Source organism: Xyrauchen texanus, chromosome 28 (assembly GCF_025860055.1).
Source record: "Xyrauchen texanus isolate HMW12.3.18 chromosome 28, RBS_HiC_50CHRs, whole genome shotgun sequence".
In the NCBI taxonomy this organism is placed as follows: Eukaryota; Metazoa; Chordata; class Actinopteri; order Cypriniformes; family Catostomidae; genus Xyrauchen; species Xyrauchen texanus.
Window position 1 is genome coordinate 22,336,904 of NC_068303.1, and position 20,433 is coordinate 22,357,336.

A 20,433-nucleotide genomic window follows, 5' to 3' on the forward strand; every position below is an offset into this window, starting at 1 on the left:
CATGCGCTTTATGAACGTGCATCTGTTCACAGTTGAAATGTGGGTCTAGAAATGTAATAAATCTGTTTCTTTTTACGCCAGATAGGAATTAAGAAGAAGAACTGTATTGTAGAGTTTATCGACAATCGCTATCTGTCTAGTAAGTGCACAAAATCTTTAAATCTGGCTAATGTGCAGCATCGCAGTATTACGCTTAAATGTTCTCTATACAGTAGTTATACATGCTGTTGTAACACTTAATGTGTGTCTTTCTTTTGAAATTTAATAATTCGTTTTTTTAAACGGCTGAAGTACATTAAAGGGTAACACTTAACAATAAGGGTCCATTCGTTAACATTAGCCAATTAATTATATATAATTAACTAACATTAAACAGTGTTGTTTGTTGTTGTTGCCTGTACTAATCTTTATTAATGTAAATGTATACAATTGTTCATAAAAGTTCAGAATGCATTAATGTACTAATATATAGTGGAATTTACATGAACCAAAATTAATAAATGCTGTAAAGGTGTTGTTCAGTGTTAGCTTATGTAGGTAACTAATGTTAGCAAATTTATAAACGTATTGTAACGTGTTAACATTAAAAGATTCGCTTATTATCTTAGTTGTCACTTATGTCCGGCAGATGGCACTAGTCTGTGATGCTGGACTCATTGGGGATTTGTAAGACTCTAATATGAGTTGATTAGCATTTAATCTGTGCTAACTGGCTTCTGTTCCTCCGAAGGGTTTCAGCAATGCCTGCTTTTCGCCAGGTCGGGGAGAAACAGCTCCCAAATCCAATTCTGTTCATGGCCTGGTCTCCGAAGAGAGATCTTATTGCCCTGGCAAACACTGCAGGAGAGGTTGGGATCTTACTTTATTTGATTTATATGTTGTTTTATTTTTCACTGTACTATAATTTCTCATAAGGATGTATTGGGTCTTCTTTACAATTAAAACACATTCTTATATGAAACTATGAAACAGGTCATTGCAACCATTCACCCGTAACAGTGTGAAGGAGAATCATTAGACTAATCTGTCATTACAGATTCTCTTGCATCGCCTTGCCAACTTCCAGCGTGTTTGGAGTTTACCACCCAATGAGAATACAGGAAAAGAGATCACATCACTGGCCTGGAGACCTGATGGGAAAAGTATATTTAATTAATATTATGATTTCTGTATATAAAGCATAATGTGTACATGCTCTCCATGTCCAGAGCAAAATAGCCATGCATTAAGGTACCTGTATGCAATATGCATTACAGCATGACATTATATTACATTTGATTGTTGTCAACAGTCCTGGCATTCAGTGTGGGAGACATGAAGCAGGTTGTGCTGTGTGATGCAGAGAAGGCAGAGATCCTCCACTTGTTCCCAGTGCAATTCCCAGCATCCTGCATGCACTGGATGGAGGTGCAAGATGACAGCAGGTGTGTGTGTGCTTTTACATTTTATATAGAGAGGATATGTGCTGTTTCTCTTGTAAGTGACTTAGTTTGAACCTTTTTATTTTTTCTGTAGCACATTGTCCTCATTCAGCAAGTCAGAGGATGAGTCCAGCCGTTTCCTTCCGAAGCTACCAACCCTTCCCAAAAAGTGTGTTCCCACAAACAGTGTATTCACAACACAAGTTACGCAACGCAAATTAGGCATATTATGACTAACGGTTAATTTAGTTCAATAACACCAGTTATTTCGCTTCATTGTCTGTGCAAATGTAAGTTGTAAAATTACTTGTATGATGTCGATATAGTTAATAATCTCATGTATAAATAAGAATCATTTTAGTATGATAATTAAAGGGATATTTCACCAAAAAATTTAAATTATCTCATAATTTACTTAACCTCATTCCATTCCAGAGGTGTATGACTTTTGTGTTCTTTCTTCTGCAGAATACAAAAAAAAGAGTTTTAGAAGATTTTTCTATTTCAGCTCTGTAGGTCCTTTCAATGCAAGTTAATGGTGACCTTTCCAGCTCCAAAAAGCAAATAAAGGCAGCATAAAAGTAATCATGAGACTCTAGTGGTTAAATCCATGTCTTCGATGTGTAAGTCCTTTTTAACTATAAAACTCCACTTTCACTTTCACATTCTTAAAGTGAAAATGAAAGTTGAGATTTATAGTAAAAGTGGATTGGTGTATTGATCTGTTTCTTACCCAAAGTGGTTAAATCGCTTCAGTAGACATATATTAAACCACTGGAGTCGTATGGATTACTTTTAGGCCGCCTTTATGTGATTTTTGGAGCTTCTGGTCACTATTCACTTTCATTGTATGGAACCGCAGAGCTGAGATATTTTTCTAAAAATATACATTCGTGTTCTGCAGAAGAAAGAAAGTCAAACACACCTTGGATGGCATGAAAGTGAGTTAATGATGAGTTAATTCTCAGTTTTGGTTGAACTATCCCTTTAACACCTTTAAAAGCGGTTCATTTAGAAGGAAATCAAAAAACCCTTGGTCAACTAATGTTTTCCACAGTGATTGACAGAGATCTCGTTGACGAGGTTAATTTAACACCAGTTACGGGCTTTGAGAATAGCTCTGATTTATATGCCTGAGAACAATGCTTGACCCATTTTTTTGCATTTTTTCTTGACAAGCTTTTCACATTTTCCAATTGTATTTTACGTGTGTGTGTGTGTGTGTGTGTGTGTGTGTGTGTTCAGCTACTGCACAACATCGAAGATATTTAGGTAAGATTACATTTTATGTGCTTAATCGTTGATTATATTTTTCTTTGTCAAAATCTTCACTTATTGATTGGCAGTCTGCACGTATGAGACTGGCTATGTGACTGTGCGTTTCGTTGACTGTGTCTTATGTTTTGTGTTCTCTCATGCAGTGAAGAGAAATCAGATGAAGTCACAACCCTTTTGGGTGACGTGAGGTCAGTGCTCTAATGATCTAAGACTGGGTAAGCCTGAGACTTTCCTGATGATGTATTTTGATTGATGTGTTACATTTGCATTGCAGGCTCAATATTCTCGTGGTTGGTGGGCACTCTGGGTTTGTAGAGCTGTATGCGTATGGCCTATATAAGATCGCCACGCTAGGTGGGGTAAGATGTGATCTAAACATGCTTTTTATCCCGAACCTTACAAATACACTCTCCCTTCCTCTCTGACAGTTATTTAAAATTATTTATTTTAAATGTTTCTCTCAGATCTCAGGGACCTGCCGTAGTCTTGGACTGTCCAGTGACCTCAAGTCCCTCTCTGTTATTACAGAAATCAGATCCACGGAAGACAATCCTGAGATTCATTACATACAGGTAAGCTGTTGGCATGGAACCCTCAAATTCAAATCTTTCACTATCAGCATTGGGCTCTCTCTTTTACTACAAAACTATATCTTCTCTTTGGTTTGATTGTTCAATTTAATGTGTACAGTGGCTGCCACTGTATGTAAAGGCTTAATCCAAACACCCAGAAACTGTACCACCTAAACTGCAAGAAATAGCCTCTTTGTAATCATATCCGATTTTTCAATGAGTCCTATATAAATGTTTTTGACTCTTATTTATTGAAGTTGCAGCCTGTGATTTGCAGTAGTAACAGATTGCAAACAAACAAAGTGCAAACAGGTTGATGAGAGACTTAAACCCAGATTACATGTGGCATCTCTACATCATGTGGCATAAATCAGTGTAATATCAGTGGATTGTCCGTTGTAGCTGGACACTGGGCTGCTTGCTTCGTGTCTGCCCGAGCTGACCAAGATGGCACGCAAGTTTACACATATTTCAACATTGCTACAGGTGAGGGTTTTCATGAACTTCTAAAAAGTTCCTGAGTTTTGCAGTTGTCCTGTCAGTAGATGTACAGAACAAACATTTCCCTCTATCTTTTGGTTTCTGTTTCTTTTAGTACCTGCGTCTCTCTCTCAACTGTATGTGTGAAGCATGGGAGGAGATTCTTACGCAGATGGACCTCCACCTCACTAAGTTTGTCCAGGTTAGATGTCATCACACTGTAGCCAATTGCAAGCAGGCAAACATAAAATATTAAATGAAAGAGACCTTTAAAATCTTCTGGGAAGCCATTGGAATAGGCTCTTTTTGTTCTTTAGTTTGTTATGAGGCATTCAAGACTTTGTATTATTTTTCTGGTTTCACAGGAAAAGAACACAAGCACTCAGGTTCAGGATGAGTTTCGGGAGTTACTGCTGTGGGGTCATGCAAGGTACACAATTCATATTTAAAACCCTTTACAGGTACACTAAGAACATACTATATCTTCAAAACATCTTAATAGAAGTGCTGTCAGTCGATTACAAGTTTTAATCATGATTAATTGCTTAATTTATTTGTAGTTAATTGTGATTATTTGCAGATTTTTAAAGTGCTGAAACTTGACACTATATATACTTCTTTTCCTGTCAAAATGCATTTATTTCTATCTTAAGAAAGAAAGCAAAAATGTGTAACACTAAAATGCTTATTTAACATTTTCCAAATAAAGCTTCCACAGTACATAGATAGAATTGCACTAAAATCGCACCAATTCAAGTAACATTAAACATTTCCCAAAGTCAAAGTGGGAGTTTGACTAATTGAAATAACTAGTCCCCACATAGATTTCATATTCATTGCTATGTGCATTAAATATCTTAAACTCAAATACTCCAAAACATTAATGTGCCTGTAGACTGTGGCAATCCGCTTTGTTACAGCAATCATGAAGCTGCGCTCATGATTCGCGTCAGGGCGGCAACCTCAGCGATGCTTTGAAATTCACATGAAGAGCACTTGCAATCAAAACCAACTCATTCTGCATTTTGTGGTAGTTAAGGGTTGATTTGCTTCTGTGGTAATTAAAATGTGCCTTACACAAGTGGAAAAATACTTGATTTTTAGTACAAGTCCCATCTGGGCTTGTTTTGTACTTCAAATAGCATTACGAGCGCCTTTCTTCATCATTTTATCACAGAAGCGCTGTTGTGTGTGTGTGTGTGTGTGTGTGAAGATGTGCATTGCGCTATGAACCTGGCAACCCAAGTTCGATTCCTGCTCATGGCCAACACCAGTGATGATTATCTGAACCGGTCCTGGGCCTCCCCTAGGTTGACTCAGCCTAAAATGAGTACCTGGTGTGGTGTGTAAAAACATTGCCACTGGGGAGACGTGGGTGGGTGGGTGTGGTGCTGGCCACCCACCCCCTCGTGTACCGTTCTAGCCTTCATAGGTGCTTGCTAACAGCACTTGCCCCTACAGTCTGTTAAGGCTAAATGGGGGATCTTTGTGTGTGAAGATTTTTTTATTTACTGAGATAACAACCTCTATCATAGGTGAGAGCGTAATGGTTAACTAGCATGTTACGAGATTTGACTGAGAGTCTATGGGACCACGAGTTATGCTTTTGTATGCTAAGCTTGTAGGCTCACTTTGGTAGAAGGGCTCTGGTGTGTGTTGTGAAGTGTGCGTCAGTGTAATGACTCCGGGCGGACACATTACAAAGATCCGCCCTTCAAACAAGTATTTATGCTAGCGTATTAACGGTTAAGAAAACTTAATCCATTCAACATTTTTAATTAATCACATGCGTTAACTTGTTCATTCTCACAGCTCTACTTAATAGATGTTTGTATTTCTTCTTTTTGAAAAGTACATGTGCTTACTGTCCTATCACTATGGTAGTGTGCAGTGGCATTATTCTGTCATTGTCATTGTTTTAATGCTGTGGTTCTCAACCTTTTTTTGATGAATGCCCCCACTTCATTCATTTATTTCTGAAGGCAATCCTTCTGAAGTTATATTTTCTTACACTCAAACAAAAATATTTTACGCATTTCTATTTCATCTAAAAAAATACAATGTAAATGTATTTATTATTTGTAACAATACCATAGTATGTAGATGTAACAGTTGTAACAAAAATGTATAATATTCCCTCACTCCCCTAATGTAGCTTATGACAAAGTTTATAGAACTGAAGTGATATGATAATATATATTTGATAATATGTATTATGAATCTATTTCTGCCTTAAGTCTGTGAGTAAAAATGCACCTGCTTTGTGCTCGCATATTCACCTACAGAGCCTAACTGTTGCATTAGCAGAGGTTGTGACTTCACCTTTCTATTTGACGCTGCTAAACCAGATACTTCAGACCAGAATCAGATGAACCGTGGTTCAAATGCATACCAACCCATATAATAGAGTCTAGCTAAACTTTGTAATGCAAACAGGAACTAGTTGATAGATTTGATTAACATGACTGATAAAGGCCCTCCATTTGTAACTTAATGCCCCCCTCTCTACCTATTTGCTCTCCGCTCCCCTTGGCATCCTTTGAACGCCCACTGGGGAGCAGTCTCACCATCGTTAAGACCGGACTGTTATCTAATTTTATTGAGCTCGCTAAAATTCTAAACACAAATTTCATGCCAGCGCAAGTAGGAATGGGTGAAAGTGGTTGCACTATTTGTGGGTGTATGCATGTAAACTGTAGGTGTATTGTATGTTAATGGACTTGTGCAAAGTTTGCTATTTTCCTGAGAAATAGGTCATTGCGCTAAGATGTCTGAGAACCACATCTATTCTAAGCATCAGTCTAAACCCAGTTCTTGCATTTGCAGTTTAGGGATTCCAACAGCAGATGTAACCAAGTGCTATCGATACATTGTAATACCAGACATGATTTGTGTGTCAGTAGATCAATGTCCATCCAGCCATCCATCTATCATCTATAGAAGCCGCATGTCCTATGTACGTTTGTGGAGAAGAACCTCAGAATTAAATTGCACTTGACCTAGCCCATTAGCGCTTTTTGCATGCAATTTCACCTAGACTTAGCGCATGCTTGCACGAAAATATAAAAATGTAATGAGAATGCCTAATGACTTGGTGCATATGACATATTGCATAGCGCTGCTCTTAAAGGGATATTTTACTTACCCTCATGCCACCCCAGATGTGTATGACTCTTTCGTCTACAGAACACAAACAAAGATTGTTTTGAAATATATCTCAGCTCTGTAGGTCCATACATTGCAAGTAAATGGTGACCAGAACTTTGAAGTTAAATAAAACACAAAATGGTAGCATAAAAGTAATCCATATGAATCAGTGTCTTCTGAAGCGATCTAATCGACTTTGGGTGATAACTGGGGGACCAAAATATAACTCCTTTTTCACTGTACATGATGCCATTGCAATCTCAAGGCACGGACATGATTAAGCGATCAAGGTCGATTACACTGCATAGTGCTTGACTCATGCGCAGAGCACTAGATATGTTAGGGGCGCTTGGAAGTGGAATCAAGCTTTAAATCATGACTGCCAAGGAGACTGATGATGTCAAGATTTGTAATGAAAAAGGAGTAATATTTTGGTCTGTTCTCACCCAAAACCAATTGGATCACTTGAGAAGACATGGATTAAACAACTTGAGTATTATGGTTTAATTTTATGCTGCCATTATGTGCTTTTTGAAGCTTCAAAGTTTTGGTCACCATTCACTTGCATTGTATGGAACTACAGAGCTGAGATATTATATTTAAAATGTTCGTTTGTGTTCTATAGAAGAAAGTAAGTCATGACAGAATTTATTTTTTTTGGTTAAGAAGAAGAAGAAGAAGAAGAATCAGCTTTATTGCCAAGTATGCTCACACATACAAGGAATTTGTCTTGGTGACAGGAGCATCCAGTGCACAACAATACAAAAAAATAAATACAAAAACAGCAGCAAGACATAGATAATAATAAAAAAAAAATTTTAAAAAAACTATTAATCTCTAAAAAAGTAGCGCTCTAAAAATAGGGCCCTAAATGTACTAATTTTGTGTTTACTCTAAATGTCCAGTGGAGGGCACCATATGACCTTAAGCTTGATCCTTTTAACTGTTTTCTCTACTGATTGGTAGAGTATAGTTTTGTAGCTGATTAAAAGTAGAAAAAACAAGAATACTGTTTGTGAATCAAATCATCACCCTCAGTGTAATTAAGCAGGACACTTCTTCAAATCTTGTTTGGGTCTTTAGAACTTTATCACTTTGAAGGGAGAGCAGAAGCTAAAAACCATCCTCACAAGGTGACTTGCACTGTACACAAATAACTAATGTTGGCATTATATTAATGTTGTTTAGCCAGAGGGGAACTGGCCCCCACAGTGAGTCTGGTTTCCCCCAAGGTTGTTTTCCTCCATTAACCAACATCTTATGGAGTTTTGTGTTCCTTGCCACAGTCACATTCAGCTTGCTCACTAAATGAAATTATTATTTAAATTTGTTTAATTTGTATACACAATTTACAATCAAATTTAATCAAACTACACAATGATCACTCTAAGACCCTATAGATATTACTGTTTCATTTTTAGTTTTTGTTAATGCATGATTTCCTGTAAAGCTGTTTTGAAATTATGTGTGTTTTGAAAAGCGCTATTCAATTAAAAATGACTTGATTTGACAATATTACATAGAGCTCAATACATCTCAAGTAATTGTCGATCTGTTTTTAAAAATGTCAGAAGGAAAAACAAAGTGTAAGAATCTGCCTTAACAGATAACTGTTAATGAGTCTTTAACCCACAATGAGGTTTTATAGGAAAAATTATTTTCCCTTTAGTAGTCCTTGTAGTGACAGTTAAAGTGTTTTAAAATTGTGAATTTATTGAACATATAAACCCGTTTTTTTCTTTCAGCCCTGAACTTCAGGCTCTGCTCATGAATCAACTCACAGTCAAGGTAAATAAATCTGGAATTAGCTTTGGCTCACTGTATTTATTGCAGTAGCTTCTGTCATTAGTCACACAATTATGACTATTTTATTTTGTTATAAAAGTATTTTTTAACTGCTCAGGGTTTGAAAATGTTGGGCCAGTCTATTGATTCTTCCTACTCAAGTATCCAGAAACTTGTTATCAGTCACTTGCAGAGGTATGTATAATTCAATAGCCCTTTAACCAACATTAGATCAATGCATGTACATTGAGTGTCTTGACGTGCTCACAGTGGTTCAGAGGCTCTGCTGTATCATCTGAGTGAGGTCAAAGGGATGGCACTCTGGAAGCAGAAGTTTCAGCCTCTCGGCCTGGATCCTTCGGTCATCGAGGGTAAAAGTCTGACTTTGTATACTCTTATCCCTCCTGATTAATCTGAGACATATGTTTATGCCTTGCAGGTGTAATATTCCATCAGTTGACTGTTTAAATCATTCTACTTTTCCAATTATTAAAATATATAATTATGCATTTTCTGTCATTACAATTTTTTTTTTTTAGAATTAGCAAGATGCTGTTTAAAATTAGTTACATTTTAGATGGAGTATGTCACACCGCAAAACAGATTCTAAAAAGTATTCCATGTCCGCTATCTTTATGTTTCTCTATAGATGCTATTGTAGCAGTGGGCTCTTTCACCCTGAAGGCAAGTGAACTTTTACAGTAAGTTTAATCTTATTATATCCACACTGTCCTCTTGGAGGGTTTGAGTGTCTGTATATTTCATAATCAAACTCCTCTCTCAATGTCTTGATTCTAGAGTCATTGATAAGAGTATGAAGAACTTTAAAGCTTTTTTCCGTTGGCTGTATGTTGGTAAGATGTGGCTTTTGTATGAGCATTAGCTTTCAGATTATCTGTGTGCAATGTGCATGTGTTTTGTAATGTCACAGTTTTTGCTTTTTCACAGCAATGCTTCGAATGTCAGAAGATCATGTTCCTCCTGAGCTTAACAAGGTGAGTGTCATGAATCAGAAATTGACAGACATGAAGAATGATAGATCGTGGGTGAAGAAAATTGTGATTTTGGGAGATTAAATCATGCAAATAATTATACACACTCATTCATTATACATTTACATTTATTTATTTAGCAGATGCTTTTATCCAAACCATTTACAAAAGAGGAATACAGCAAAAGCGATTCATCCTCAGGAGGCAGTAATATGAGAAGTACTATAGTACAAAGTTTCAAATTGCTCAGTAGAGATGAAAGTGAGAGGCTGTGGTGAAAAAATGGATTGAGAATGTTTTTTAGAAGAAGACAGTTTATTATTAGTATGATTGGGTCAAGTGTAAAAGTAGACCGATATATCGGTTTTACCGATTAATCGTGCCAATAGTTGCTTTTTGGAACTATCGATTATCGTCAAAATCTATGCCAATAGGTTGTATTTTGATAAATCAAGTGTTCTGAATTGAAGCGATGGCATGAAAAGAAAAATGCGACAATATGGAAACATGCCACATCCGCTCATATGTCTCCAACGATAATAATAATAATGAATAATAATAAAAAACCTCATCTGGTAAAATATATATATATATATATATTTTATAAAATATATATAATCTGGTGAATATATAGGATATAAAAAGCTTAATTTGGTAAATACTCAAATATAGAGCATTGTAATGGAACCAAGTCTCTGTCATTTCAAAATAAGAGTCCCGAAAAAGTATGTGAATTTATTGTTCATTGTCCAGCATTATGCTTTTGGTTATTATTGGGATTTTGGTTTCACAATAAAATTAATTTGAGGTTTTATTCATTTTGGACTTTTGTAGCCCCAATGTCTGTTCCAGTCACTGTAAGTAAAGACTAAGAAAGATTTTTAGCATTCTATAAATTGATTTTGAAAACTATCTGCCGATTAATTGGTTATCAGACTTTTCCACCACCTCGTATCGCCAAAATCCACTATTGGTCGACCTCTAGACAAGAGGCTTTTCATGTTTTGATTCTACTATATTTGAGAGATTTACCATTGATATTGATTCATATTTCTGATGTAAATAATGTTAGTGTGGTTTATTTCAGATGACTCAGAAGGATCTGGCTTTTGTGGCTGACTTCCTGTCTGAGCATTTCAGTGCTGTGAGTGAATGACGGACTCATAATTTAACATTAAAAAACATTTGGGGAGCCCCTCTAAAGCTAATCTTCTTGCATTCTTTCCCCCATTCCAGAATGAAGAGCTATTTGATCGGAAAGGGAAGTATTTTAATGTTGAGCGTGTCGGACAGGTGAGGACCTTCATAATCATAATAGTGGGGTTTTGCACAGAATTGCAAATTCTTTTATAAATTTTGTAACATGCTTGATCGATTTCTTGTAGTACTTGAAGGATGAAGATGAAGACTTGGTGTCTCCGCCCAGCATGGAGGGCAACCAATGGGTGACATTTGTTAAGCAGAGTACTCACCTGAAAGGTAAGGACACAACAACTTATCCCAGGTAATCCATAAATCTCAAGTGGTTTAATCCATGTCTTCTGAAGAGATCTGATTGATTTAGTGTGAGAACAGACCAAAATATAACTCCTTTTTCAATATAAATCTTGACATTGCAGTTTCTTGGCACAATCAAGATTTCAAGCTTGATTATGCTTCTTAGCTCTTGATGCATGCATCAAGTGCTAGGAAGTTTATTCGATCTTGAAGTCATGATCGCCAAGGAGACTGCAGTTGTCAAGATTTATAGTGAAAAATTTGTTATCATTTTGTTTGTTCTTATTTGAAACTGATCGGATAGCTTCAGAAGACATGGATTAAACCACTGGAGTTTTATGGATTACCTTTATGCTGCCTTTGTGCCTTTTTTGAATAGAACAAAATGTAATGACTAGTTTGCTACTTATTTTTGCAGACAGTCCACTGCTCTTCTCCACAAACCCACATAAGTCTCTGCACTTTGTCAAGAAAATGATGGAAGGCACCATTGATCTGTGCTTACAGAAACCAGCCGTGAGTCTCTATCACACAAACCTTCTCACTTTCTCTGATGTCGGACACATACTGTAAACAAACTCTGTAAACAAATTCTGTTTTGAAACCGTATAATTTGGAGTGACAAATCTTGAGCTGTTTACAGCCTTTTATTATGGGTTGGGTAAGTTTATGTTTGCTGAGTCAGTGTTTTTGTGTTTGTTTGAATTGTAGACAGACATAAGTAAGAGTTGTAAAACACATGAGCTGCTATATGAGTCCACAACAAAGAGCTATCTGCTTACATCTTCTCTGCTCTCTGTAATATACAAACCATCTTGCCCTTATAAATATACAACCTTTCACAACATTGATGTATACTTTGCCTTCTTCTCTAACGAAGGCTCTAACTTACCTTCTCACACACATACTCCATCCATTAATATGATGTTTCCTATCACATCTCTCAAGCTTAATATAATAGAAACATTACTACATTAACTGTAATGCTTTCCCCTTTCTGCTGACCACTCTTTTCCAGAGTAATAATGCATCTGATTCCTGATCATATACCTATGTGTTTGTGTTTCAGGAGGTCATTGGGCGTTCAGTAAAACAAGCTGTGTGTTTAAAACTGTACACGCTGCCTGAGAGGTAATCCATGTTTCACATGGTAAATCAAGAAACGGTCTGACATAGAACCACCTAAAACCACTTTGAGCCATAGCGAACATACTGTCATTTAAGTACTGCAAATAACATACAAGGTTCCCACAGGTCCTTAAAATGTCTTAAAACATTTTGAATTCAGTTTTCTAAAATTGAAGGTTATAAAAATCTTATATATCTTAAATGGTATAACAAAAGTATTAATTATCATTTAAATGGATAGTTCACCCAAAAAAAAAATAATTCTATAATCATTTAGTCAATTTCATGCCATCGCAGATGTGAATGACTTTCTTTCTTCTGCTGAACACAAAGATTTTTAGAAGAATATTTCAGCTCTGTAGGTCCATAAAATGCAAGTGAATAGTGACCAGAACTTTCAAGTTCTAAAATTCAAATAAAGGCAGCATAAAAGTAATTCATATGACTCATGTGGTTAAATCCATATCTTGAGAAGCGATATGATAGGTGTGGGAAAGAAACACATCAATATTTAAATATTTTTTTTCATAAATCTCTACTTTCATTTTCAAAATGTGAAAGAATGTGAAAGTAAAAGTAGTGATTTATGGTAAAAATTGACTTAAATATTGATCTAGTTTTCACCCAAACCTAAACTTCTCAAGATATGAATTTAATATGGATTACTTTTTTACTGCCTTTATGTGCTTTTTGGAACTTCAAAGTTTTGGTCACCATTCACTTGCATTGTATGGACCTACAGAGCTGAGATATTCTTGTTCAGCAGAAGAAAGTAAGTCATACACTACAGGGATGGAATAAGGGTGAGTAACTGATGAGAGAATTTTCATTTCAGGGTGAACTATCCCTTTAAAGAGGTCTTACATTTTGGGAATTGGAATACAGGAATTTTGAGATGGCCTAGTGTGATTATTTAACTGTAAGAGGATTAAATTGTATTAAATAAATAAATAGTCTGTATGCGCTGCATGATTTAAAGTGAATACGTAAACTGTTGCTCATTCTCGAAGCACATGGGCAGCTCATGACTCATGTTTTCAGGGGTTCCAGAGCGTTTCACTCTCAATGAGTATTAGACATTTAAGACAAGTGATTGATGATGATTTACACCATTATTGCTGCTCATATTTGTTATATGATAATATTTACTTTATAGTGTTTATATTGTAATACACTGTACAGCCGTGGCCAAAAGTATTGGCAGTGACATACATTTTGTGTTTTGCAAAGTTTAATGCATCAGTTGTTGTTGATTCACATTTTTTCTAGATTATTGTGGAGAGTGATCAGATGCATTTTAAATAATTGCAAAAAGCTTAATTGGCCAAAAACAATTAACTTAATTGGCCAGTTTTTTGGTCCTGGCACAAAATGACCAGCCAACATCATTTCACTAGTCATATCAGCAGCACCTGGGAATGTGTGAACGAGTACTAGTCAGGTGAAATCGTTCTGATTGGATTATAAGAGTAGACTGATTGCTATAAAAGGAGGGAAGAAGTGCTTCCAATCATTGTGTTCTTGTTAGTAAGAAGGCTATCCCAGAGTGTCCAGCAAGCGCCAGGACCGTCTCCTCCTTAGGACTCAGCTACGGAATCGTGTCACCACCAGTGCAGAGCTTGCTCAATATTGGCACGCACGCACAGTGAGGCAAAGACTTTTGGACAATGGCCTGGTGTCAAGAAGGGCAGCAAAGAAGCCACTTCTCTCCAAGAAAAACATCAATAACAGACTGAAATTCTGCAGGAAGTACAAGGATTGGACTGCAGAAGACTGGTGCAAAGATATTTTCTCTGATGAAGCCCCCTTCTGACTGTTTGGGACATCTGGAAAATCGAATACCGGAGAAGAAAAGGTGAACGCTATCATGAGTCCTGTGTCATGCCAACAGTGAAGAATCTTGAGACCATCCATGTGTGGGGTTGTTTTCATCCAAGGGAGTGGGTTCTCTCACAATTCTGCCCAAAATCACTGCCATGAATAAAGAATGGTATCAAAACGTTCTGCAAGAGCAACTTCTCCCAACAATCCAGGAGCAATTTGGTGATGATCCGTGCATTTTCCAGCATGATAGAGCAACATGTCACAAGGCAAGAGTGATGATGAAATGGCTCGGAGATCATTACGTTGAAACTGTGGATCCGTGGCCAGGCAACTCCCTGGATCTTAATCCCATGGAAAACCTGTGGTCAATCCTCAAAAGGCGAGTGGACAAGCAGAAGCCCACAAATTGTGATTGGCATCAGTCAGGATTTGGCCCAGAAGCTGATATCCAGCATGCCAGAGCTAATTGCAGAGGTTATGATGAACAAGGGTCAACAATGTAAACATTGACTCTTTGCATAAATTTAGTGTTTTTGCCAATAAAAGCCTTTAAAACTTATGAAAAACTTAACATTGTTTTCCAGTATACCATAGAAACGTGAAAAAATTATCTACAAATACTGATGCAGCAAACTTTGCAAAACACAAAATTGATGTCACTGCCAATACTTGTGGCCACAGCTGTAGGTGTTTGTAAGGGTGAATATTTTATTTCCCACATCTGTTTGCCTGTTCAACTGGGAGCAAAGTCATTTCAACATAAGAGTCCCCTGTGAATTTCAAGCTTGTTTATAGTTAAAATCCCATGTTATTCTCCAGATCTTTTTTTCTGGTTATTATTGCAGGGTTCCCATACATCCTGGAAAACCTAGATAACCTGGAAATTTGCAGTGTAGTTTTCCAGTCATATAATATAATTACCTAAATGGCCTGGAAAATAATAATTTGTCCTGGAAAATATTTTAGTATAATAGAACTGTTTGAATGTGTTGCAAACAAGTTTTTTGTTACATTTTTTTTTTTAAATTAACGATCGGGACTCGGAATATATGTCAGATACACAAATTTGATCTCTGCTCTGTTCCAACATAATGGTTTAAGTATTGATATTGAACAAATACAAATTTTTGTTTCAAAATTGCAGTTAACCACAAAAACATTTGAGTTATAAACTTCAGACCACTGTTTTTGTTTTTTGAAATTTTTTTTTTTTTTTTTATTTAAATTTACACCGAGTTGGTAGTGTTGTTGGGAACCTGGATTTGAATACATTTTTAATAATTCAACAATCGCAGTCTGCTTATACTGCAGTTACTACATCTAGTATGTGGAATACACAGATGGAATCATGGAATCTAGTCATAAAATTGTCATGAAATATTATATTTTTGGACGAAAATTAATGTTTATATGCACAGTTAATCAAATTAAAATTGTGATATGTCCTAGTGTGGTCATTAAACTGCAAAATTCTGTGATTTAATTAAATAAATCTATAATATGCGAGTGATACGTGCTCATACACTGAAAACACCACATCATAATCATCATGCGCACTCTTGTGTGTGAGTTAACAGAGAGCAGAGCACTCTGAAGAGCGCAACACATACAGACTATATATGTATTTAATTAAATCACAGCTTTACAGTAATTAAAAATCACACTGGGCCATGTAGCAAACTGCTTATCTGGAGGTGAGAAACTACTGTCAAAAACACAGAAATGCCCAAATTAAAGCTCGATTTAAATGGATGCATCAATTTTGCTTAAATATTAGAGTTGTTGGGCACAACAAATGTCCTGGAAAATTGTGCCCTGAAAAGAGTGGAAACCCTATTGTTGGTATTTTGGTTGCACAATAAACCGCATCTGGGATTTTATTCAATTTGGACTTTTGTAGCCTCTGTCTGGGTTGCCCTGTTATATAAAGTAAAGACCAAGAACCTTTTTTTAACACATTTAACATTTAGTCTATTTTAGAAACTTTTTGCAGATTAATCGATTATCACCTGTATTTAAGACATTATAACCAATTTTAATAAGATATAAGATTAAGTATAATTCTTCCATGGAGTTAGTGAAAACTGGAAAACATGTCTTGAGTATTTAAACTGGCAGATACCCTGTTTTGCTGATAAGCAGCTTGTTGAATGTGTGCAACAACTTTAGTAAAAGAGAATTTATTTAAAATTTTGGGTTTGTTCTGAAAATACAGTAGAATTGTATTTGTTCAGGTCTTTAAAAAGTCTTACATTTGATTTTTAAAAACTCCTTTTAAGCAATCCTGACAGCAATTTATTGAATCAAGGTTTATATTATTTCTGACTGTTGATATTAATGATTTCTATATTTTCATTATATTTTTGATAGCTCTGAAAATACACAAAGGCTGTTTGAGCTGCCATCACTGTAAGTGATTTAGTTATATCTGTAAAACTGAAAATAAAGAAGGTGTTTTATTATAAAGTACACATGGAAGACAGATAATATTTCTAAACAGTGTTATGATCACCATGTTTCCAATGCAGGTGGAATGATAAGAAGGCTGGTATGCATTATATAGTATTCTGCATGCCAGAAATCTCTCCCAACAAAATCTTTATATTAAGGAGAGCAACAGACCCTAGCAGGTATGCATACTTCTCTCTTTTATGCTTGGAGTTTGTCTTTTTAAGTTTACTATATTGATTTAAAAAGAAACATATTGTGTAAAGTTGACATGTATAATCATTTGTGTGTGTATGTGTGTGTGTTTTAGGTCTGTGCCTAATGGTCTGGTGGCCCTTAACATCAGCTCTCCTCTCAACTCTAGTATATCCAGTATAGATGATGAAGCACCAGCATCAAATTCTGTGTAAGTCCACCTGAGAAAAAAATAAATAAAAAGATGCATTTTTTTTCTATATTTGACTATGCATTTCTGTCAGTGTGTTAGCATCACTATTTTAATGGCAGTACAATTGCTATTTTAGTGACTCCATGTATGGTTGCCTTGATGCCCGTTTCTATGATGATGAAACATTGACTGTGATATTGCAAAGTCTGGAAGATGATGAGAATAAGATGCGTGTCCTTGTTCAGCTTCCTCTAAAATCTGCTTTATGCTGGGAGGAGGAGTTCACCTGGGACATTATGCTCAGGTGCAGCTCATTATTGATTTACACAAATCAGCAACCTGTTGAATCTCATATTTAGCTTGAACAAAATAATGTAATACAATGTAATAATGTCAATGCTTGCCATGGTGGTACTGAATAAGAGCTCTGTGCGTGTGTGTGTCTGACTGTCTCTCTCTCTCTCTCTCTCTCTCTCTCTCTCTCTCTCAGACTGGAGCAGCAGACTAAAGGGATCCCTGTCCACGGTCTGACTTGGGGAAACCAGAGCAGAGATCTGGAGAACATCAAAGCTCAGTTTGTTGTTGTTAATGGGATTCGCAAAGTGGCCTGTCTGGTAAGAGTGACAGCCTTCAGTGCGTCATTGATCATTTCCAAATACTTGAATTTTATGTATCGGTTTAATTTTACTTCTTTAGCTCTGGAGCATTATTTGGGCTGCCGTCTGCAATTTTTCACAATCCAAAATTTTAAGCTCACATTTACACATACTGTGAATTTTCAGAAACCCCACCAAAAAAAACAACCAAAAAAAAACTTATTCATATTAAATAATATTGTATATGTTTACAGTTTTATGGATATATATATACATATATATATATATATATATTGTTTTTTTTATATATATATATATTTTTTTTTGTGGTCCTAACTTTGTAAGAATGTAATTCTGGTTCTGTTCACACCATCTCCCTCCAAAAAAATCTTATTTTATTTCACTAGACAGCAGCAAGTACTAGACATTTTTGTTCTCTATCACTTTCTGTTACATAATGCCGATCTGAACACTCTAACACATTTTAGCCTATACAGATGTGAACGTCCATAGACATTCAGTCTAATTTTCAGTTCATGCCCCACCCCCAATGTTACATCAAATATCTCGGCCTGTGAGTTGACTAGAAGCTCACTCTAGGTGTCATTAGAAAGCTGCGATCCTCCTCTTAGCAAGATGTCTAACATTTCATCATCAATATCAATGTCGATAACATATATTTCCAGTGATTTGTTTAGCATGCTTTTCACACATGCAAGCTCACAGACAAGTAAAAAATAGCTTTTTGTTTTTAGAAAACTGCCTAAGGTAAAAGCAGATATCAAGTTTTTTGCTATTTGGGACTTACTGAAGCAGTGATTGGCACATAAAGGAGATGTTTGTATTTGATGTCTTACAAATATAATATTTTTCAGATTTTAAGCTTTCAAATGATACTGCACATGCCTGACTTATGTATTCGGAGACTGTAATTTTTTTTTACAACGTAACACCCCATTTTGGAAGAGGTTAGTGAGAAGTGACTGAAAACTGTTTTACAGATATGGAAATATAGTTTTATTTTTTTACAAAAGTAATAATTAACATCAGACCATTTAATTTTATATGTTTATTTATGTTTGGACAATAGCCTAATGTAACATTTCCATAACCTCCTTGGGGGGTGCATAAATTTTCAATTATTTAATAGCATTAAGTTATTCTGCTGATACCACATGTCTATATAATGTTTTTTTTTTTTCTATCTCAAGACATTTCTTATGCAACCAATTATCACACAGCCCACACAGCTTCCAACAGCCCATGCCGCCTTTACTGGTTGAGCAAAAATGCAATACGCTCAACAAACCTGGAACTACTGTACTTTAAACCTTGCAATTAATCTGCACTTTGAAGTGTCTGGCAACCAATCAAAATCAGGGTTTCAACAAGGCTGTTGTAGTGACTGGTATATTCCTGGCTTTTGACTTCAGATAAATTACATTACTTTGTTTTAGTTTCAGTTTCTTTATTTAAAACTTGACTCAAAGTTTTCCAACATAAGCAAATATATTTCACCATTAAATCCACATTTTAGGATCAGGTACTTCCAATTTTAAAGTTAAAAACTGATATTTCACCTCCTAGTTCAAGACAAATATAAAAATTGGTGCACTTCCCCAGTCAAAAAAAACAACTGAATTTATCTTCCTTTGTGCTCACCTACATCTGATATTCGCAAAACATGACCCATTGAAGTTACAAGAAAACATTCAGTATTATGAGCAACAATGATGCAACACTCCTACAGCTGTCATATAGCATATGTAAATTATGTCTCTTCTCTTGTCTCATCAGCTGAGTGCCAATCTGAGGCATGTACGTGTGTTTGAAATGGATGCAGAAGAGGAGGAGGAGGAGGAAGAGGGTGTTGATGAGACACAGGAAATGAGCTTAGACCAGGACAGACTTGAGGATACATTAACAAGTCAGAGTGACACTGGGGAAGGAGGAAATGGAGGGGGTGGGGCTGAGGGTTCTCAGGTGACAGGGCAAGGGTCAGGAGGCATTCTGAATGACACTGCAGTGTCAGATACACTTTGAACATTAATCATATCTGACACCTGAACTATGCACTCTTCTACAAACTCAGAATCACTTCATGATCACCAGTTTTGGGCTTGTACTAAAAAACAATATATTGTGATAAAAAAATCTAAAGAACATTTCACATTCTCATTTGTAAATAAATGGATTTACTGTATAATAAGCTTATTACATGAGTGAGTAGGGTTGTAATCCCCTTTGTATTAATAAAAACTTAAATGTGTAGGTGTCTCCCTAGGGCCAAGCTTCTAAACCTCTGTGAAGTTGGTACCACATATAATTAAATAATCACCAAAACTTTTCCATTCATTTGTGCTGTGTTTGCTGATTTGTGCTGCAAAAATGTACATTTGTGTTAGTTTGGTGTTTGAGATATTAAGCATTCTTTTTTGGGCTGTGTGACATCACTCTCCACCACATCTTGCTCCAAACCAGTGCTGGTCATTTGTGCTTGGTTTGTGCCGTTAAAACAAATGCTGTAACTATTGCCCTTCCTTAGATATAGCAATAATGTTTTTGGGAGTGGTGATGTCATTCTCCACCCCATGTTGTCTAAATCGCTCCAAACCGGTGTCATTTGCCATTAAAATGAACACTTTATCTATTTCCATTCCTTAGAAATAACTTTAAAGATATAGTTCACATAAAAATGTTAATTATCTCATAATGTACTCACCCTCATGCCATCCCAGATGTGTATAACTTTCTTTCTTCTGCAGAACACAAATGAGTATTAATTTGAAGAATATCTCAGCTCTGTAGGTCCATACGATGCAAGTGAAGTGTGGCCAGAACATTTTATGTGCTTTTTGAACAAGTTTCAAAAAGCAT

The 20,433-nt window shown here is 36.0% G+C and overlaps 1 protein-coding gene across 1 annotated transcript; it reads left to right on the top strand.

Annotated features, from left to right (window-relative positions):
- LOC127622208 (anaphase-promoting complex subunit 4-like) lies at positions 1 to 19,890 on the top strand. The gene is made up of 29 exons (XM_052096216.1): positions 1 to 139; positions 731 to 848; positions 1,037 to 1,142; positions 1,292 to 1,424; positions 1,516 to 1,590; positions 2,667 to 2,693; positions 2,843 to 2,887; positions 2,974 to 3,058; positions 3,164 to 3,271; positions 3,674 to 3,757; positions 3,867 to 3,953; positions 4,117 to 4,181; positions 8,644 to 8,686; positions 8,802 to 8,878; positions 8,954 to 9,054; positions 9,333 to 9,384; positions 9,482 to 9,537; positions 9,632 to 9,678; positions 10,763 to 10,819; positions 10,912 to 10,968; positions 11,061 to 11,154; positions 11,591 to 11,688; positions 12,242 to 12,303; positions 16,495 to 16,533; positions 16,653 to 16,754; positions 16,883 to 16,978; positions 17,097 to 17,264; positions 17,451 to 17,574; positions 19,354 to 19,890. Exons 2-29 carry the CDS (start codon positions 741 to 743, stop codon positions 19,597 to 19,599), a joined length of 2,442 nt encoding a protein of 813 aa, XP_051952176.1. The 5' UTR covers positions 1 to 139; positions 731 to 740; the 3' UTR covers positions 19,600 to 19,890.
- Positions 19,891 to 20,433: the final 543 nt, after the last annotated feature.

Coding starts and splice junctions, on each gene's coding strand:
- LOC127622208 (XM_052096216.1), top strand. CDS start 741: ATGCCTGCTTTTCGCCAGGTCGGGGAGAAACAGCTCCCAAATCCAATT. Junction 4,182..8,643: donor CTGCTGTGGGGTCATGCAAG/GTACACAATTCA, acceptor TTTTTCTTTCAG/CCCTGAACTTCAGGCTCTGC. Junction 9,679..10,762: donor TTCCTCCTGAGCTTAACAAG/GTGAGTGTCATG, acceptor GGTTTATTTCAG/ATGACTCAGAAGGATCTGGC.